Source organism: Vespula vulgaris, chromosome 9 (assembly GCF_905475345.1).
Source record: "Vespula vulgaris chromosome 9, iyVesVulg1.1, whole genome shotgun sequence".
Lineage (NCBI taxonomy): Eukaryota > Metazoa > Arthropoda > Insecta > Hymenoptera > Vespidae > Vespula > Vespula vulgaris.
The window spans coordinates 8,002,189-8,023,842 of NC_066594.1; the positions used below are offsets into that span (position 1 = coordinate 8,002,189).

Below are 21,654 nucleotides of genomic sequence, written 5' to 3' on the forward strand. Positions count from 1 at the left end.
TTCAGAATTAAGTACGAAATAAAGTAAAAATCAATAATAAACAGAATTAAATGAATGCATGACAAAATTATATGTAAAAAATAATGTCAAGTATTGAGGTCATACATTTCTTATATAATTTTATTGATTTGTTTTAAAATAAAATTGATTTAATTTGAATGAAATTAAACATGACGTCATAATACTTTGGACGGTAAAATATACTGTTTAAAAATTCGATTCATTTTCTGAAATAATATTACTAGTAGCACCACAGATTTTTTTCTTAATTGATATAAAAAGCTATTGTACGAGTATCGATAGATTGAGGCACGTGCACAGCGCATAAAGTCACACTTTAATTCCGTTTATCATCATTATTACTTTTTTTTTATTTTTAATCTTTTATCTCTGCCTGTAAATCGTACCAAGTAGTTACTGCTTTAGTAACATCGATCTCGCTTAAATTTAAATGAAGTTGTCCCATAACATTGCTACCAGTAGAAAGCCAACCTTTCTGTGTGCAAACGGAAATTTCTAAAACGCGTGAATTTAGATCAGCCTGCGATACGACGTATTCAAACTTTTCATCAAATATTGGATTGCAATTGTCTTTAATTACAGCAGTTTTACGCTTTGTTTCTTTATGCTTATCCGGAAGAAGATAAAGTTTTACATACGGATCTGGTATATTAGTGGGATCATTTTGTGGAAGTGGCAGATGGCTGCAACAGAAAAAAAAAAAAACAGAAAAATAAAATATTTTAATATTCTTATATCATAACAATTACAACAATCGATTTTAGAAATGAAAATACTTACGCAATTCTATGAATATCGATAATAAGTTTTTGCCTTTGAATACTATATCGTAACGTTAATTGTATCCTTCCTAATTTCGATTCCCCAGCAGAGGATGTAGTACTTGGAGTTCTATGAATAAGTCCGCCGGATGATGTATAAGAAAGCGAAGGTGCGGTATTAGAGATAATATCCTCTTCTTCTGGTTGTAAAATCATTTCTTCGATTGGTGCTACTGAAGTAGATTCGATATTACGAGGTAAACTGTTGATCGATTCCTTTGAAGATTGTTTTTTAAGAGGACTAGGCGGTACTACAATAAAAATAAAATCAACAAGTCAATTTAAGAGAATGTATGTTACATATGTCGAGAGCAAAAGTAGATGTAGCGGATTTTAATAAACGTACCACTCGATGAAAGAATGTTACTGACATTAGATTCTTGACGCTCTATTTTTTTATTAAATTCGTTAACGTTTTGATCGTCTTCGTCTTCTTCCGAGGTAGGTTCCGGTTGTTCGTACTTGAGGATCTATACATGAGATTATAACGTTCGATTATTTTTAATAGATAGAATAGATTGTTGTTTTTAACGTATACTTATTCATATAATTACATACACTTAATGACATTGATAAGACGAGTTTACTATCTGTTTCTGCCATCTGTAAATCGTATGGTTGTTGGGTAACCTCGAGATTATCTTTCTCAATAAGTGAAGAAATCTTATAAGACATTTCTCCAACTATCATAGTAGTTTTCTCATCGTTTATCTGAATAAATAATTATGTAAAAATTAAAACCAGAATTAGAAACTCTTTAATACATATTAGGTCGCGAGTTTAATATCTTTGGATAAATAAAAACCTTGATATGCATTATGCTAGATTCTGGATTGCTGACTAGAAAAGTAAATCCTTGTTCCCATACTGGATCACATGATCTTAATATGGTATTCGTTCGTTGGATTTGGCCATCGACTCTTGCTTCGAGATACACGTCGGGTTGTTTATTTCCTCGAATACACTAAAATATAATTCATATTTATATTATCATTATAATAAAGTAAAAAAAAAAATATTTTCTGTTTCCTCTGTATATATATGTTTAATCTTACTGGTAAATTTTTTGCTGAATCTACATAGATTATAAGAACGGCCGTACTCATTGATGTTACACGAAGTTCTTGAGTTTCTATTAATGCCTATAAGAAACAAAATATTATTTATTTTATATATAAAAAAAAATGTATAATAATTAATATTAATATATTCTACCTACAGCTTGCAAATCAGCTACATTCTTCGAAAGTTGAAGCCACGTCAATCGTAGATGAACCATACCATGTTTTGCTTGTTCCAATGATACCCACTGTACATTAAAGTCAATCATCATTAATTGATAATTATATTAATATTCGTAATATTTATTAACATACCGTATCTAGAATTCCCTTCTTTTTAACACGATTGACTTCTATGGTAGCCCTATAAATTTAGAATATGTACTAATAATAGATTTTTTTGAAAACTGTGATTACTAGTATTCTTTTTTATATCTGTATTTATTTTTAAAAGCAAAATAAATGTTGCATTCAATGATATATGAATAAAACCTATGTGATAATTATACACTGTATACATCATGTGAAGCAACAAACATACAGTAGCAAAAAAGTATAGCAATAGTATAATAATTTTAATCTTGCTAATAATATTTCAAAGATAATGATTTATGTACAAGAGTTATATCATTAATTATACATGCAACATGCCATGGTACATTTTGCTGTGTAGAAGTATTTCTTTTTAAATAAATATTATAATAAATAAAGTACAATAAGAGTAATATGGTGACATGAATCTGAAAAATAGAGACTTCTTTCATCTGGAGCTAGGTAGTATGTATATATGAAAAATTGTATAATATTCATTGTCATGTATGCATAAAGGATTGTAATTCTTTTATATGAATCATGCATTGTAAAAAAGTTTAATACTATCCCTAGTACACCGTAGAAATGCAAGCTACAGTAAGGGAACAGAATAGATCTTCATACTATTCTCTAAGAATTTTCAAGTGGAATCTATTATTCACATAGTATACTTGGTACAAGTAGCAATACCTGCCAAGTGGGTCATCCTGACCAGTGTTGTCTTTGTCAAAGAGCTGGGTAACCACGGTGTTGTAAGCTCCCAAACCCTCTTCCACTATAAACTGGCATCACATAAACAGTTATTGTTTTACTTCTTGCTACTTTAAGTCACCTAATCACTCTGCTGCTTTAACTTAAAATTAGAATAAAAAAACGAAAACACTAAGGGAAGAAAAAGAAGAAAAAAGAAAAAACATTGTATTGTTTAAGAAAACATATTAAAGTAATCCAATAAAACCATAAAATAATAAAAAAGAAATTATTTGAAAATTAAAGAAATATGGACAATTGTTAATTGTTCATATTCCATATACAGCTAAAAAATTATATATACAAAATGTAGGCATAATTATTAAAATTATTAGTTAAGAAACAAATTTAACATACAAAAAGCACACACCATTATAATTCAAATTAGCATAGGCATTTTAATTTTAATTGTTTCTTATTAAATGGTGTTATCATTTAATAAGACATTACTACCTGCCAAGAAAGTCATCAAATCGCATAGAAGGAAAACTTGGATCCCAATCCCAAAGGGACACCACAGCTTCTTGTTTAATGCATGAACTGATCATAGCCTGTGTGTCAATATTATGAAGTGAAATATATATAATTGAAAATACTACTTCGATAGATTTAAATATGTATACATTTTTTCGTATAAACCAATAGTTAAATTGTTATATATAATTTTGAATATTATATACTTTTCTTTTCTAAATTCCCAATAAGTTGTTTATCCACATTTATTAGTTGTCCAAAAACATATTTAGTAGAAAGCATTATCAAGAACTGAAACCACATAGAAATGATACATTCATGCACTGGTAAACCATGCTTGCACAAACATAGAATCATTACCTATAATTTTACTTTTTACATGAACATGCAAATATTTCACTGTAATATAAGTGCTGACAAAAATTATTTAAAAAAAAAAGTAGCTGATAATGAAGAAATATGTAAATGATAAGATCAATATATATATATATATATATACATCTATATAATAAAAATACAAATGGTACTGTATTAATGTACACATAGGTATATATAAATTTACAAGGATTCTAATTCTTTTTTTCTCATTATAAAAAATTATAAAAAAGAATATATAGTTCATTATAAAAAAAAATTTAGTTATATATTATGAAAATTACGATACTCTTGGATTTTTTATTAAAATTAACAAATAGTATATATTATTTTATCATACCTTCCAAGGCTTTCATCGCCCTTAGTATCATCATAGTCCCATACAAGCACTGTCAGTTGTTGAGCGATGGCCGATGAGATGGCACACTGGTCCATATAATGTGTCACACATCACATACACACATACATACTGAATTGTGATATTAAATTAAAGTAACATGTACTAAGATGTTCCCGATCTATACTTTCAAGAAAAGCTAATATAACTCTTAGAAGCAAAGGAAACTTGTAACATGAACATGACATATATGAAAGAGGAGTAATTTTATGTTTAAGCAAATATTAGTAGATATTAGAGAGATGAGAAGTGTTAGATTAGTTGTATCTTCATGATGGAACTAAAATAAAATTCATAAAATTTTTCTATGAGACTTAAACATATTACTTATCAAATAATCTTAAATAAAAAAAATACTTATAAAATGTTGTTTGAGTGTATGTAATCGTTTGTTTAATAGTAGAGGATGTTTCTTACCATTCAATAGATTTTGAAGAAGGTATGAAAAAACATCTTATAATGTAATAAATTGCAGTGAAGCTCATGCATTATATGTGTTGTTAATAATTTATATGATTCATTAATGAAAAAAATTAATCATACCTCACACCAAAAATCCCATTGTGGATTAACAGTATTGTCGATTGTTTTGGTCCTAAACTGTTGAGCACCAACATTTATAATAGCATATGGATCAGATTTGCCTTTACCCAACATACCAATATCTTTTTTCATAAGATGTTTTGCTTCAATAACATGAATTCTTAGAATTCCCTACCAAAATAATTTTAAAATATAGCAAATGAAAATGTTTGACAAATTACTAGAAAAAAATTACATATATCAGACACGAAATAATTAGTTGCATTTTACCTCAGGTTCAGGAACTTTCAATGTTTCTACTGGTATTTGCTCACTCAAAGGAATGACAATTTTATTTGGCAACACTACAATTGCAGCTATTTGTTCTATAATTGTTTTTCTTAAGGTTTCACTATAGACATAATATTTCAATATTAATGCAATTAAAAAAAATGTAAAGAAATAATGCTACAGCATAATTAAATTTTGTTTTGTTTGCTAAACATTGTACCTAAAACCAGGAAGATCAAGTACATCAGCTACTCCCACCAAATTAAAGTTAATTGCTGGTACATTTAAAAAGAAGACCTGTATTCCTCCAATTATTGGTATCACTGATATTATTGGTTTCATGACAACACGCATTAGACCTCGAAGCTAATGTAATAATAATTAATAAATTCATAAACATTCTTTTACTTCAAGATACGCATATTTTTCAAAACACTTACTTGAAAATTTTTGATACCACCCTTTATATTCCCAACAGAAAATGTAATATCACAATCTCCAGCATACCTAAAAATGTAATGATGTTATTACAAATATTTAACGGGCACGCATTTATGTAAATTAAATTAAATACAAACATCACATCTGCATCCAAAATGATTTCACTTCTTGAAGTATTTTTGTCATATACTTTTATTCCATAGATTTTGAGAGGCTGAAATAATAAATAAAAAAAAAGAAAAACAAATATTTATAAAATACATAAATACATATACATTTATATAATGTAACTTACAATTCGGCCTAAGACTAATCTTTCAAATTGAAACCCCTTTATCTTATAATCGGCTAGCTTTTGGACAATAGATGGCTCTATTGTTTGCTTACAAAGTTCACGAGCATACTGATTAATACTTGGCCAAACCTTATACAATATCTAAAAATAGAAAATATATACGAATGATAAAAATAACATATATCTATTATTAAAGTTAAAGATAAATAAATCCTACCCTATTTAGCCATTCAGCTCTATCAAAATCAGGAAAATAAACCCAGGATGGTAATTCATCCATTCTTTTTCCAATCAATTCTTTTTCATTAGCCAATACACTAGCTTGCGCAGTGATTGCTCTTAGTTGTTGATCTTTCTGTTTTTCTGACTTCCATACAAAAACTATAATAGGACAAAGCAACCATGCTAAATTTATATTCATGTATCCGCAACCCCATATAATACCAGCAGTTGTTAACTTTATAAAGAACGACGTAACCAATGAAGACATATTCATGTATGGCCAAGTATTTGGTTTAGATACTTTATTTTCATTTGGTTCAGCTTCCATAATTATGATCTTTAATTATGACAATATTTTTTATATAATTTAGATATTATTCAATGGTCTATATCTCTAACTTTCCTACAAATAGAAATAAAAAATAAAAGCACTATTTATATATTAAAAAATATTATTATATATAATATTATTATATAATACTATTATAAAAAGAACAAAAAAATAAAAAAAATAGAAAAAATAAAGTATGATAAATTTTATTTCAAATATATTTTCATATTGAATAGGAAATTAATGTTTGCAGGATATAAAAAAAAAAGCATGGTGGATTGTTTATAGCAATTAGTTGTTAGCGTTCGCAAGAATATAGTGCAAGTTGCTTACAATTATAATAAAACGTTTAGCATTCCTTTCAATGATAACAATAAAGAGATGACGCCGATAGTGAATAGTCTTTAGCTATTAGTCATTTCTTACCTCTTCAAGGCCAATAAGATAAATTTGATATTTTAAAGATTCCCCTGAAATGCTCTACAAATCGTAAACTTTTAGTCTGACGTCAGTAGTCAGCTGATTATCTGAAGTTGTCCCTTAATATTTGTCAAGACGCCATTGTTATGAACGCATTGCTACGACTTCAATAACTTTTTCCATAATATATATACATAATCAATTTTATACTTATTTAAGAATATATTTTACTTTGTTAATCTCATATTTATCGTGCAAAAAGTAACAAAGTTTCATCATGGGTCTCGTTTGTTCCACAGCGCAGGTAAATCATTTCTTTCTCTTATATATATATATATATATATATATATATATATATATATATATATGTATATAACTAATTTTGTAAAATCATCTGTGTCATTGCGAATTGATATTTTTATTTTGATATAATACATGTAAATATGTGTGTGTGTGTGTGTGTAGACACGAATTGTTACTTTATACTGTTGTATAATAATTTAATAATAAATTTAATAATAAGAAACTATTCTTTGATTATGATTATTTAATATAAATATATGGGTGGATCTTTATAGTTTTTTTATTTCTACATCATATAATTAACAAATATAGTTATGTTTGATATTGTTAATAAGTAGATAAAAGTCAAATATATAAACTAATAACTCTTTTAATTATACTAATAACTTTTATTATTATTATAAAAAGTTTTAATAATATATATTCTTTGTTACAGCTTGCCTGCCTGTGTGGCAGTACAGCTTGCAGTTTCTGTTGTTCTCAATGCCCTACTTGCCGTAACAGCACTAGTACTCGTATTATGTATGCTTTGTTATTAATGCTGGGTACTGTAGCTGCATGTATTACTATGGCACCTGGTTTACAAGATGCTCTTAAAAAGGTAATATATATAATATTTATTTATATTCTTGTATCGAGCATTTAACAATAATATTGTTTTTCGATAGGTTCCATTTTGTGCTAATAGCACAAATTATGTACCATCTTCATTTACTGTAGATTGTGAATCATCAGTTGGTTATTTAGCTGTATATAGAATATGCTTTATTCTTGCATTGTACTTTTTTATGATGTCTATGATTATGATAAGAGTTAGAAGTTCCAAAGATCCAAGGGCTCCTATACAAAATGGGTGAGTTTATATTGAAGTAGAAAAAAAAAAAAAAAGAAAAAAAAAGAAAAGATAGAAGAAACAGAAAGAATGAATTATTATCATTTTGGAAAGTGCACTTATATTATATAATAAATATTATAGATTTTGGGCAATTAAATATCTTCTAATAATTGGTGGAATAATAGGGGCTTTCTTTATTCCTGAAACATCGTTTGGTTCAACCTGGATGTATTTTGGAATGATCGGAGGTTTCTTTTTTATTATCATACAATTAATTCTTATTGTTGACTTTGCACATTCTTGGGCAGATGCCTGGGTAGGTAATTATGAGGATACTGAATCAAAAAGTTGGTACGTAATTTTTAAACTTATTTGATATCTTATAATGTGTATACAGAATTTATAATAATAATACTTATCAAATTGATTATATAGGTATGCAGCACTTATGGGAGCTACTCTATTGAATTATGCTATTGCTGTCACTGGTGTAGTATTACTTTATGTATATTTTACTCATGTAAGTTTAACTTTCAACCGTAATATTTTCTTTGTGGAAGTAAATCTAAATTATTATGTATTTCTTATATATGTTTATTTCTTATTTATATTTTCAGCCCTATGAGTGTGCACTGAACAAATTCTTTATTTCTTTTAATCTTATTTTATGCATCATTATCAGCATTATTTCTATTCTTCCAAGTGTACAAAAACATCAGCCACATTCTGGTTTACTTCAACCATCTATAGTTTCATTATATGTTATTTATTTAACATGGAGTGGAGTTTCTAATAGCCCAGGTATAAAATACACAAGCTATGTGAAATTAATTAGAAATATCTATAAAGCTTTCTTTGTTCATTTTTCTTAATTACACTTACAGATCGCATTTGTAATCCTGGATTTTTGGCAATAATTTCTAATAATACTCAAAATCGTGTTGCTTTTGACAAGGAAAGTATAATTGGTCTCATAATATGGTTCAGTTGTGTTTTATACAGTTCTCTACGTACAGCATCAAAATCATCCAAGATTACCATGTCTGAAAACGTTTTAGTTAAAGATAATGGAGCTGGTATGTATAAATTAATAAGTAAATACTTTTATATTAGTAGGGCTAATCCATATATTTGGCAAATTGTATATGACGAATATTGCAAATATTGCATGTCAAAAGTAAATTCCTAATAATTTTATTTTTCTCTGCAAAATTTTTTATTTGACGGATTTTCAGTAATTAAGATAATTTTTATTTGATACATATATCTATTACCATAAATAAAACAGCCTTAATAATTAACTCTTTTATACAGTCAGGAATGGTGGAGACCAGTATCTTATCGACAATGAAGGTAGGCACACATAGCTCTATCACATGTTAGTTATGTTGACACAGTTTTTAATTAAAGTATCTATTCTAGTCTTTTACGTTTATCATTGATTTATAATTGAAAAGTCTCTGTATTTCAGAACTTTAACATTTCCACAAAATATTTTCAAAGTACATAATAGATTTTATTTGCTTGAGTAAAACACTGCATTAAATTGTAATTGAGGCTAGAACAATAGTAGTGATTATGATGTTAGAGAAAAAAAATTAATCTTGCTTTACAATCAGAGTGTGCCTGCTTAAATTGTCTAATTTGTATTTACTTTCAATTTCAATAATTTTTTTTACAATATAACTAATAATAAATTTATATATGTGATAGTTAGTTATACAAATTATTTATATTGATTTATTATTATATTGTGGAAATATTAAAAAGTATTTAAAGATATTTTTAACAATTGTATAATCTGTCTTGCACACATGTTATTGTTTAACTTCTGGAATATAATTAGACTATACTGCAGTAGAAGGTCGCAATGGTGATACAGAAAATGGTGAAGCTAAAGTATGGGACAATGAAGAAGAAACTGTAGCATATAATTGGAGCTTCTTCCACTTAATGTTTGCCCTTGCTACTTTATATGTGATGATGACTCTTACCAATTGGTACGAGTAAGTATCAAAAGTATATTTTATACCTAATGAAATTTATTATATTTTTTTATTAAAATTAAATAATAAAAAATGTTTTACAGACCAAATTCAAACTTGGAAACCATGAATGCTAATGTTGCATCAATGTGGGTAAAAATTATTTCTTCATGGTTATGTATAACCCTTTATGTTTGGTCTCTGGTAGCACCGATACTCTTCCCAAACAGAGAATTTTCATAAATTGAAGACTTTCGAGAAATGATAACATCTAATTGAACAGGTATCTTTGTATTCATTTTAAGCTTGAAAGATTATGCATCAACGATACATATAAATTTTAGAATATAGTTTGTTCGTTTGATCTTTGCTCGTGATTCTAAAATGCAAAGATTAATATTATTGCCATCAGATAATCTATCACAATAAAATATTAATATATTGATATATTGTTCGTTAAACTAATTAACATGTCCTTAAATAATATGCCAAAAATAATTTAATATATACACATGATGTCACTGAAATATATAATATATCACATCAAAGTATAAAATCGAGTAAAAGATTATTCATTCTTAAATGTTTAATATAGCTGAAGAATTCAAATATTATATGCATGATTCTTTTTCTGATGTCACACCATTTATGCTTATCTATAATTAAATAACAATATTATGTACCATCTAAGCATTTACTGATAGATCATAATATAATAGACAGTTATTATGATGAAATATGATTATTGATATAAATATAATACATGTAATCATAAATGAGCTTTAATAGTTGTTATAATCATTAAAACTATTGTTTTGCAATATTATAGTGAGAAATGATGTGAAAATATTTTTGCTTATATTTCCATAATCATACCTTTTCTTTTATTATTTCACTAATGTTAACATTTTTGTTTTATCAATTTTTTTCATTCTTTCTGTTTTTTCTTTTTTTATTTTCAGTTAGAAATCTATCGTGAATTATATTTATATTACCTAATGAGAATTACACGCAAGTACCATCGTGCATACGCATTTTTAAATTGCTTGGAATATCATGATATGTATAATATTAAATTTTTATCCTTACGAAAATAATTTTCTATGTAAGTAGTGTAGATTGATATTTTGCAGAATATACTTTTATAAAGTATTATAATATTTTGTAAGTACTCGAAAATAAAAACACGTTATGTGTGTATATATATATATATATATATATATATATATATATATATATATATATATCACGAGCGAACTTGTGAAGATTGCATTTATTTGGAATTAAATGCCAATGATAATATCAATAGCTAAAGTCGAGTGTGTTGGAAAGTTTAGGATTATATATATATATGTATATTATAGCAATTATATAGTATCCCATATGTAAACATTTATTATAATCAAAAAAAAAATAAGAAGATAATAAAAATATAGTGGAAAAGAATAATATAATAATATTATTTACAATGTAAATATTTGAATATTCATAACATGTATGTATGATACAAATACTTTTTCTTGACTGTCATATACATTGTATATGATGGCAAGTAACGAGATTTATACTTAATTTCTATAACCAGGAAATGTGTATGTGTGTATCTGTGCGTGCGTATGTGTGTATATGCGTATAGTTCGTCGAGACTATTTACAATACTTAACTATAATTTTGGTAGGAGAATAAAATATATTTGGTATACTTTTGCTACATTATTCCAATTTCAATGGCTTTGATATTTGTTCTCGTAGAATTTGCTTTTTTAGCAAATAATGCTTAATGTTTTGAAAGGGCGTATCGAAGAGCAGAGTAAGAATAACGGATGCGATAAGGATCCATACCATTTCTATGATATTGAACTAGTAAAAAAAAAAAATAAATTATTTATAAGACAAATGAGTAACCATTATGATTTTATGATACTTAACCGTACGATCAATAAAATATAAAATCATTTGTCATACACACATGTGTCTGCTATACGTACCACTAATTTTAAAAAGTCATAATACTCGGCACTACGAGTCTGTCCAACATTGTAGAAAAATACGGGGAATTGCGTTAAATAAATGGCATAACTGAGCCTCGTGGTAATTACAAATCCTCTCCAAGCTAAAATTCTGCTTAACCATCCTGTAACGTAGCGATTAATGCGACATTAACATCGTTTTTCTTTGACAAAGATAAATGAAGTTTGTATTACTTGCCATTTGTATTTCCTGTTTGATGTACCACTATTATCCAAGCGAAAAGTGCGCACCATCCGATAGGAGCGAAAGCATTATACGTGGCTGCGTGCATTGGATTATAAGTATAATCGATAGATCCCATTTTTGCTGGACCAAAAACGGAACCAAAGAACATTACCGTACACAAAATCCAGCCTGTGTAAGAGGTAGTCTAGATCGATTAAAAGAAATAAATTAAGTCTATGATAACGTTCATCATTTTACACATAACATTAAGAATTCTTACTTTTTTCATTTTATATTCTTTAGGTAAAGATCGGAGCAAGTATCCAACAAATATACCAATAATATATACGGTCAATCTGTGACTCGGTAAAATATACGACATATTAGCCGTATCAAAAAGTTGTTTTATTCTGCAAGAGAATATAAATGCGTGTAGTACATTGTATCGATTAATATCAAAATAAAGTATACATACAAGGTAGATACTCACGAAATACCAAAGTAAACATAATTATTAAGACGTTTAAAATATGTAACATAATATCTCAATATTGTCGAGAATGCAGCTAAAGCAAGAAGTATGATACTGCCGATCTTTGGTTTTTTATACAAGAGCAATACCAGTAGAGGAGACAGTGCAAAGAGTTGAGTATCTATACCTATGTGATGCGTATGCGTCAAACACTAAGAAATTAATGATATTAACAATCGTCTCTGTTAAAGAACATAGGTTTACGTAGTTTATTTTGAACTCTTACCATATTCTCAAATCCAAAATAATTATGAATAAATAAGAAATTTCTCCACCACGTTTGTTTACATATATTAGCATGTTGTGTCACAACTAAATTCCATTGAGGTCCAGAACCCAGATACGGCATGATATAAGTACAAAATAATATCAATGCCCCTAAAGTCGGTACCAGCCTGAAAAAAGATCAGCGAGTAAACATTCCATCTTTATGCTTGTGATTATAAACGAATCTCGTTGATTTTCGTTACCTCAAAAATCGCGAGAGATATTCGTTTTTAATATCCAAGTGGCCAGTCTTTTTTATTCTTCCAAGAAAAGAATACGCGGTAAGAAGGCCAGAGAGCATGATAAATGGATCGGTGTAAAGACTGGCAGCTCTGCCTACGACCGTCCATGGTTCGCCTAAATACTGGACCGATAACTTACATTATACTTAATAAATATTATGAAAAAATTTAATTATTCAATCGCGAACATTGACATAATCGCATATATCTATACACCTATTTATATGTATGTATGTTACGTACATACACCTATCTATATAGGCACATACATTTTTCTTCTAACGTTTACCTCGCTCATGTCTGTCCTGTTGGTGTAAGGATTGTAGAATAGTGCCATACTTTTATGTGCTAATAATAACATTAAGGCATTGAATGCTCGTACTCCATGTAACGTTGCTATGTCCCCTTCAGCTCTTTCCAATGAGATAAGTTTGTGAAAGTTGCGTTTCAGCGAAAAGGACAAAAGAATTTCGCTCGTCGACGATTTACAATGATCGTAATATGCAGCAATCAGAGTTAATACTGCCGCGGAAACGAAGAAAATACTGTAATGGAGAAAACATCAATAAGCAAATTGATTAGTCATATAGACAATGAAATTGAATTCAACCGAATGATGATAATATCTGTCATATATGTTCTACCTCACGAAAATGGTTTCTCTTGGAAGTGGCTGATTATTTTTCATCTGACACATATCTCGATCGACACGAACTGAAATCTTTAATCCACTTTGAGATGTATATTTGGATAGAGTATCGCGAAGAGAGATCTCAACGTCACGGAAGGAACAAGATGCTGGTGTACAGACGGCCCAATTCACTGTACTAAAACGTGGTACTCTGTGCCCTGGCTGTGTAGAGACAAAATATCGGATTAATTACATATAAAATCTCAACGATCGTATTTTGACAAGTACAGTATGAAAGAGGTTCCTTTCTTTAAATATACATATATGCGTTCATAGCATACGTACTTACGTCTGTTACGTTGCTTCTGAGTATGTAATGAGAATGAAGAAGACGATGAAGATGTTTCAAATCAGGTCGAGATTCATCAATATCCAATTGCAAATAAGCCAAACAATATTGTCCTTGAATACCATCGTTTCCTACGGTTTCGACGCATTCATCGAAATCACCGAGTTGATTTACATTACCATTTAAAAGACCAGATGGTATCTTGGCCGTTGCATCATACACTGGCAAATGAATAATTAATCATTTTTGATGACATAAATCATATGATAGTCTGCGTATATTTTACTTATATGTTCTTATAGAGAAAGTATTTCGAATTGGTAAAACTTTTGAGATCGTGGTAAAAAACGAAAGGTTTACGATCGATAGGTGACAACAAGAGAAATCTGCGGAGAAAAAATAACGAAGGCAACGTTGGTTTTCGTATTGTTGCGTACAAGTACAGCGCCGCATACAAAAAAGGAAAGTATATTGATGTTCGTTGACAAAGACCTTTATATAATCTACCGGCCGTTCTTGATTGTGAAAGATTAACAGGAACGAAATGTTGTTGAATTTCGAATATTTTTAATTCGACATTTACACCAAACAATTACATTCTACATTTCTCTAATGTGTTAAGAATGATAATGTGTTGTAATGTGTTATTTAATGTATGCATAACAAATAACAACCCTTACTTTTTAAAGCCCACAAAGTAAATTTATTGAGCTCACGATGAAATTTCTCAGCATCCCTTTTGCATTCTGTACTGACAGTACCTGCACCAGGATCATATGCAGGTACAATTTTTAACAGTCTACTAGCTTCTAGATCGATTTCTTCGGTGAAGGTATCTGAAAAAATAAATATTTATTTTCTTTTTTTTTCTTTCTTTCTTTCTTTTTATTCTTTTTGGATATCTTTGATGAAATACGAATAAGGAAATATTCGAAGGACAAGACCGGTTGATTAAATCGTAAAGTAGGTATTAATTAAAATTGTAAATTAAACAAGAATATCTTGATTTTTCCTTAAAAGTAATCTAAAAATAATTTTCGAATTATCTCACGAATACTCAACATTCTTCTAAGAGACGTTCCTTCATATAGATTTAAATATATTACGAATTAACATCATGGTTTTGGTTCTTATCTTGTTTGCTAATAAAAAGGTTTACGTAACATGAATCATCGATTTCTTTTCCCTTTCTCGTTCCATTCTCCCTTCGAATTCTTTGTGATGTAACTAGTTCACGGTTATATCACACACACACACACAATAATATATATATATATATATATATATATATATATGCTAATATAATATATATATATATATTAGATATCGAACTTGATCCTAAGTTACAAAACCGGTAATTTTCTGTTCGAAAAACTCGTATGAATTGATTTATCGATAAAACAGTCGATCGTCCTAGTTTCCATTTTTATCATTTTCATGACGCGATCTTTGATATGATCTTACAACAATCTATCGATCTAATAATTGATTAAAGCTCGATATACCATAACTGTCTACCTTTATGTGAGTGCATAACGTATCATCTTATGCAAAGCAATGACAACTATAGAGAAAAAAAAATTTTTAAAGATTTTTTTCGAGTCGATTAATTGCGTCTAACATTTGAAACGCGATTGGCTCGTACGCCTATCAACTGGATTTATTTTTGTAATCTAAAGATTCAAGAGAATAAATTCAATGTTTTTCCTTGTATGAAATAAAATTTATCCTATTCAATCTCGTACATTCTGTCAGACGGATCATTTGATATATCAATCTAATGCAAAAATTCTTATCAAGATCCATAAATTTTTGTTGTATTTAAATATTAATGTAATTCTTTATGAAGATAAAATTTATATATCCGAAAGAAACCAGTTAGATAATTGAAAATCTTTAAGAAATTATTGTTTGCGTATTTCTTGTTTTTTGAAAAATTAAAGTTTACACGATGACGTTATTACCCAAGAATGTATTTATTCGTTTTTCCATTTATGTCCTCGAATCGTTGAGATTCTAGTCGCAAGGTACTAATCGTACGTGTTAATAAATTGGAAACTGTTTGCCATTAGGATTTCACCATTCGATCGACAGACCGTCGAGAGTTGAAATCATTTCTTCAGTAGTCCGTTGCATTACACCGATCAATGAAGTCGCCGTGAAAATCGAATATAAGTTTCGTCAATTTCGAACTAGATCGCAGGATGTAACGCAATAATCGTGGTATTCTATTCATCGATCGCGATTGTGTTTGTTTATTCATTGGTTAATCGAGAATACGAATAGATTTTTATTTTCTATACAATGACAATTTCGAGATCGTCGATCGCATAATTTTAATAACCGTATGCATATTTATATTATTCTATGTAGATACTTATCGTTTAATTAATAACTATCAATTCATTTTTTATCCATTCATTTTTATTTCTATTTTCAACCTTCCTCTTTCTTCGCGAGTTATAATAATTTCAAGTAGCTGAGAGAAAGGCAATGAACCCGTTGACATAAATCCGAAATGTTTACGAATCAAAGTTTAATATAGTGGATAGGAAAAGATCGTATCTCTGCCATATTTTTAATCATTTGATGTCTCATTAATTACGCATTATGTAGTTCCTCTTTTTTTTCCATTTATTACCGTCCATATAATGATATTTTTCAGTTATTATTTTTCCGATATTTTTTTCAATATTTTTTATCCTCCTCCATGCAAATTTATTTCCGATCGAACATCCGTTTATACTGTATTATCTTATAATCGATAATCCTTTCATTATGCAAATTAATCTCTCTCTCTCTCCCTCTCTCTCCATTTTTAAGGTCGATCATTTTTTCCTGATCCTTGTAATGTCTTCTCTAGATACACACCTATCGATTGGCGTGAAAGGCACTTAAAGTGCATTGAGAATGAATGGAATTACGAAGGACCTTCGTTTTTTTTATAAAATGTACAAGTAGGACACTTTTCGTCATTATATGTATTGTAAAATTGCTGTCAACTTTTTTTATCGTCATTTTATTTTTTTTTTTTTTTTTCTTTTTCTTTTTATTGTCACTTTGCGCGTTCGATCGATATGGAAATAGATCGTTACAAAGAGGAGAATTTTTATGTATCTCGTTATGGGTCATTTCTTATTTATTTATGACCACGTCGTGGCACAATATTTTGCGGTAAACCAATAAACGTAAAAAGATACTAACGAACGTTGAAATATTGGCTCGTTTATTATTAAAAGAGGAAAAAAGAAATTTTTTTAATTAAAAGAAAAAAGAAAGTAAAAGAGCGGAGTACGTATTATTAACAACTGCACGTTCGACGCAGATTATATTTGTTTTTGTTATCATTAAAGTGCGTTTACTCACCGTAATACGGATTGGTGGCAATTGTTTCGGAATTGATTATCTTCCAGACAACCTTGTCCGTTCTATCCGCAGTGTGATTTTCCAAGGAACTGATGAAATCGACGATGGTGAAATTATCTGAGGGATCCGTCTTGTTGGGTGAAAAAATGCGAAGAATCTCGTCTTCCTTGAAGACGCTGAAGCCACTGGTAGAGAGAACATCGACGGGTTTTCCAGCGTTTGAAAATCGGATTAAGGAAAGTAGAAAGAAGAAACGTGGTAAACGACGATGGACCATGGTACTCATTCTCGTTCGTTGAAAAGAGATCTCTTTCGTCGATTATAAGAATCTTCCTCTCTATATCCTATTTATCGTTATCGAGAATATATTGAATTCTCTCTCTTGTATGTAAATGCATTCGTCGCTCGCGATAAATTCGACGAGAGAACCTTTCATCGAGAGATCGTGAAAAATCGAGAACTGGTAAGGGTTGATCGATCGAGATAAAAAATGATAGATAAATCGATCGTTGGTAAAAAGATATCCGAACGAAACGAGCAGATGCGAACGACTGTGACCTACTCGACGAATGGATGGTCGTTTCGATCCTGAGACTCTGTTCTCGTCGACATCGACTTAGAACATCGAGAAGAAGAGGGGTAGATGCCTCTTTTGCCCCACTCTTTTTGCAACGGAAACGCGATACGCACCCGCGACATACAAGGGAAAATATTCGGTGCGCGTGCCACTGATTTTACGCTGGACAGCAACAAATATCCGTATGCGAAATACGTAGCCATTGTGCGTGAAGATATCTTAAAAATCAAACAATTCCACTTCTTTTTCTTCTCAAATTCTTTTTCACCGCTCTCGATTGCATGAGTTATAACTAACTCGATTGTCGAATCTTTTTTATTTCAATACACGTAGTCGTGATATGTCTATTTTAATATCCATCTATAATCACGTTTCGTGTACTCGCTAACTACGTCCTTGGTTACCACCAAATTTCGAATATGTGACGTTTTCAAACTTAATATGGAATACTCGAGAAGAAAAAGAAGTGTGTTACGAAAGTAATAATTATGGATACTTTCGTAATACGTTCATATCTAGAGTTTACGTATACAAAAAGAAAGAGAGAGAGAGAGAGAGAGAGGAGAGAGAAAGAGAAGGGACTTAGAAAGATTTAATAAATCGATGTCGAATTCGTTGTTTTTCGTGACACATCACAAATTAAATCCAAATGTGTTATATTAATTGATAAACATTATCCTCCATTTCGAACTTTCTCCATTTGAATTATCTTAAAAAATATTTCTATTTCGTCACAATCAATATATTTCTAACTATTATTATTCATATTACGTTTTAATGAAGTAAGATACATGTGATGTAACGCTCTGATATGGATTTGCTAGTACTAGCCTTGAAATATATTTTGTTCTGTTCGTACCCTAGAAGAAGACTATAATTTATTGTAATATTAATTACACGTCATTACGATTAACTTCATTTTCGTTTCTGGATCAACTTCTTGAAAAAAGAGAGGTACTTGTTTTTTCCTTTCATATGGATTATCAAAAAAATTTCAAGTACGCTCCAAGTATTCAAAGTACTCTCATAAATATATACATACAATAAAAATGCGGAAATGGAAGTATGCGATTTCAATTAAAAATGTTGCATAATAACACCCGCATGAAAGTAATGCTAATAAAATAAAAAGTTTCAATCGTGCAAATTAATATTAATGACACAGTCGTCGGAAAGATTAAACAAAAAATTATTAACATAAACTGTATCATATAAATTTTAAATTGACGATTAAAGAAACCGTATAAATATATAATAGTAATCAAATAGAATACGAAAAATAATAACGATCGATTGATCGTCGTTAATATAATCGGTGCAGCGACGAAAGTAAAAGATGCTTTTTAAAAAACAACTGGGAGCGGCATTTTAAGTTGGCCACTTTCGTTATAAGAAAACGAACAAATTGCGATACGTTTAGCTTCCCGACACATTGCATTCTTTGCCAAACACTCGAATGTGTCACGATACCTCTCGCTTGCGAAATATTCTTTGGTCTTTCGAATACTTCATTCGTTTGGCATCTATTCGTTCATTAGAAATAAAAAATAATTGTTTTACCAAAACATTTTCTTCTTTAACTTTGATTCCTTTTTCTAAACAGAATCCTATAATTTATGATCTTCCGCAATCCTTGATCTTCCACATTGCTATTGACTATTGACTAATTAATCGTTGATTAACAATATTTATTCAATACGCCATACTCTAAATGACAACGTTTATTTCAAGGAGATTCTTCGTTATGTTGATCTAAAGCGAATGAAAAATTTATATTAGATATTTACTGTTCTATTCGAAGAATATTCATGGTTCGTTAAGAAAAGAAAAAAAAAAGGAAAAAAAGAAAGAAAAAACGGAAAAACTCATAAATCAAGGCGTAGATTTTTCGTTCGTTTAACTACAAAGAATATTTATACCTAGTAAATATGTTGACGTAATTCGAAAATACTTGAACATTACGATGTATGTACGTAATTGAATACAGATGCTTATTTTTCAAAACAACTCGTGAAACGTATAGATATTTGTACTTTAGATCTACTTATATTTGCACGTTTAGTGATATTTTTGAATTTCCTTTTTATCGATCTTGAGCTGAAATAAATATATATACACACACACACACACACGTATTGTGAAAAAGAATAATTTTGTTAAGGCTACATGTTCGACGTAAGAGTATACCTGTATAAATATATCTATGTATAATAATTCTTTAAAAAATAAAAATGGCGTCTTAAAACAATATCTTGTTTTAACGACATTTCGAAAAGAAAGCATCATTTTCCAAGGCGATTGTTCGTTGAAATATTCGCTGACATAGATAATGATATACTTTCAATCATATATTATCGGAACGTTCGAAGAACGAAGTGAAAATAATCCATTGCCGAATCGGACGATGCAACAATGCATGCAAGATGAAGAAGACTGACGGCCTTCTTGTCTCGTAACGTCATACAAGGTATGTTGCTTGTTTTAATTAAATACAGAATGTATCGGATCGCGAGTAAATGGGACGCGTACGTGTTGAATTTTCTCGTCGTAGTTATGCAGTTATTTAATAGATACATGTAGGTGTAGTAATGAAAATTAACATAAATCTAACTAACGAAATTACGCATAATATTATTCGTCTGAATACGAAAGATTATCGAGAAACATTCAAGAATCAATTGTACATCGATATTCATTGGCAAACGTAATCCAGTGATTATATTATAATTTTCCTTTTCTTTTCCTTTTTTCTTTTTCGAGGAAAATGACACAATTCCTAACAATTTTTCATTTTTGTCGACAACGTTCTTAATAGGTAAATCTAAAGTAGCTCGAAGAAATGTCAATATTGTCTTAACAATATGTGATTTCGGTTACTAATGACTCATTTCCGTGGATATTCCACTTCTATCGTTAAATATTTGTTTTCGGTAGAAGCTTCGTCGTCCTAACGAAATATCGTTGGTACCTAATTAAACACGATCGTTGTACGATGTTATTATGAAGGGTTTAACTAAAGTCACTCGAGAGACCCATTCGATTTATCTTTCGTTGCAAATTCGTCGACGGAGATTATGCTAAGACTCTTATCCATAGCCTATAACCTATGCAATGCACGAACGCGTAGACGAGGGCTCTATAAAGGTTACATAGTTCGGAGACTGTCGGAAAGATTCGGATATGCCGAAGCGAATCCACCAATGATAGTCGAAAAGAACGTAACGCGATTGGATTTAGCTCGTTGGATTGGTTCTCGTCATTCGTTGATCATTTCCAACCCCGAATCGTGATTGGTGATTGGTCAACGCGCACAATACACGTTCCATTCTATTTTACGAACGCTTTAATGCATGTTGCGCGTTAGCTTTAAGATCAAAAAAGAAATGTTCTGTGGATTACGCTTTTAACCGCTTTTTTCTTTCCCTCTTTCTCTCTCTCTTTCATTTTCTAAATTTTTTTTACTTTCTCGAGGGAGAGAAAGCAGGTAGACAAAGTCGGACGATTTGGAAGTCGACGCATGATCGCGTCGTCTCGGACCGGTGACATTATTCGTAGTAAGCGCATTGCTTCTGGATATCGATTCGACCTCGAATATAAACGGAACACGAAGTGGAAACTCTCGATGCTCTACGGTAGTGA

General features: G+C 29.7%; 3 protein-coding genes across 10 annotated transcripts; 1 reads left to right on the plus strand and 2 right to left on the minus strand.

Moving 5' to 3' along the window:
* Positions 1 to 93: 93 nt before the first annotated feature.
* Positions 94 to 6,877, minus strand: LOC127066508 (extended synaptotagmin-1). 3 transcript variants are annotated; one of them, XM_051000341.1, is made up of 17 exons: positions 6,740 to 6,877; positions 5,978 to 6,385; positions 5,761 to 5,901; positions 5,603 to 5,679; positions 5,465 to 5,531; positions 5,245 to 5,390; positions 5,025 to 5,145; positions 4,755 to 4,925; positions 2,906 to 2,997; positions 2,219 to 2,267; positions 2,062 to 2,151; positions 1,898 to 1,984; positions 1,648 to 1,806; positions 1,401 to 1,553; positions 1,189 to 1,312; positions 802 to 1,093; positions 94 to 704 (listed from the first exon to the last, which is right to left on the minus strand). In XM_051000341.1, exons 2-17 carry the CDS (start codon positions 6,308 to 6,310, stop codon positions 377 to 379), a joined length of 2,430 nt encoding a protein of 809 aa, XP_050856298.1. In that variant the 5' UTR covers positions 6,311 to 6,385; positions 6,740 to 6,877; the 3' UTR covers positions 94 to 376. The 3 variants fall into 3 exon arrangements, with proteins under 3 accessions (XP_050856298.1, XP_050856297.1, XP_050856299.1); XM_051000340.1 differs by having other exon boundaries at positions 6,647 to 6,780; XM_051000342.1 differs by lacking the exon at positions 2,906 to 2,997 and adding an exon at positions 4,155 to 4,240 and having other exon boundaries at positions 6,647 to 6,780.
* LOC127066513 (serine incorporator 3) lies at positions 6,869 to 11,939 on the plus strand. Of its 6 annotated transcripts, none has more exons than XM_051000351.1 (11): positions 6,869 to 7,037; positions 7,473 to 7,637; positions 7,705 to 7,889; positions 8,013 to 8,222; positions 8,307 to 8,391; positions 8,489 to 8,672; positions 8,756 to 8,947; positions 9,186 to 9,224; positions 9,718 to 9,877; positions 9,961 to 10,139; positions 10,819 to 11,939. In XM_051000351.1, the coding sequence occupies exons 1-10, from the start codon at positions 7,011 to 7,013 to the stop codon at positions 10,097 to 10,099; spliced, it is 1,386 nt and encodes a 461-aa protein (XP_050856308.1). In that variant the 5' UTR covers positions 6,869 to 7,010; the 3' UTR covers positions 10,100 to 10,139; positions 10,819 to 11,939. The 6 variants fall into 6 exon arrangements, with proteins under 6 accessions (XP_050856308.1, XP_050856309.1, XP_050856310.1 ...); XM_051000352.1 differs by having other exon boundaries at positions 9,730 to 9,877; XM_051000353.1 differs by having other exon boundaries at positions 9,733 to 9,877.
* LOC127066510 (O-acyltransferase like protein-like) lies at positions 11,059 to 18,053 on the minus strand. The gene is made up of 12 exons (XM_051000346.1): positions 17,439 to 18,053; positions 14,753 to 14,908; positions 14,073 to 14,293; positions 13,737 to 13,945; positions 13,382 to 13,637; positions 13,054 to 13,214; positions 12,810 to 12,978; positions 12,542 to 12,735; positions 12,332 to 12,461; positions 12,064 to 12,256; positions 11,844 to 11,989; positions 11,059 to 11,715 (listed from the first exon to the last, which is right to left on the minus strand). The coding sequence occupies exons 1-12, from the start codon at positions 17,722 to 17,724 to the stop codon at positions 11,569 to 11,571; spliced, it is 2,268 nt and encodes a 755-aa protein (XP_050856303.1). The 5' UTR covers positions 17,725 to 18,053; the 3' UTR covers positions 11,059 to 11,568.
* Positions 18,054 to 21,654: the final 3,601 nt, after the last annotated feature.

Coding starts and splice junctions, on each gene's coding strand:
- LOC127066508 (XM_051000341.1), bottom strand. CDS start 6,310: ATGGAAGCTGAACCAAATGAAAATAAAGTATCTAAACCAAATACTTGG. Junction 5,532..5,602: donor ATTTTGGATGCAGATGTGAT/GTTTGTATTTAA, acceptor TTACATTTTTAG/GTATGCTGGAGATTGTGATA. Junction 705..801: donor ATCGATATTCATAGAATTGC/GTAAGTATTTTC, acceptor TTTCTGTTGCAG/CCATCTGCCACTTCCACAAA.
- LOC127066513 (XM_051000351.1), top strand. CDS start 7,011: ATGGGTCTCGTTTGTTCCACAGCGCAG. Junction 9,225..9,717: donor GTATCTTATCGACAATGAAG/GTAGGCACACAT, acceptor GAATATAATTAG/ACTATACTGCAGTAGAAGGT. Junction 9,878..9,960: donor ACTCTTACCAATTGGTACGA/GTAAGTATCAAA, acceptor AATGTTTTACAG/ACCAAATTCAAACTTGGAAA.
- LOC127066510 (XM_051000346.1), bottom strand. CDS start 17,724: ATGAGTACCATGGTCCATCGTCGTTTACCACGTTTCTTCTTTCTACTT. Junction 12,462..12,541: donor TATGTTTACTTTGGTATTTC/GTGAGTATCTAC, acceptor ATTCTCTTGCAG/AATAAAACAACTTTTTGATA. Junction 11,990..12,063: donor TCAAACAGGAAATACAAATG/GCAAGTAATACA, acceptor GCTACGTTACAG/GATGGTTAAGCAGAATTTTA.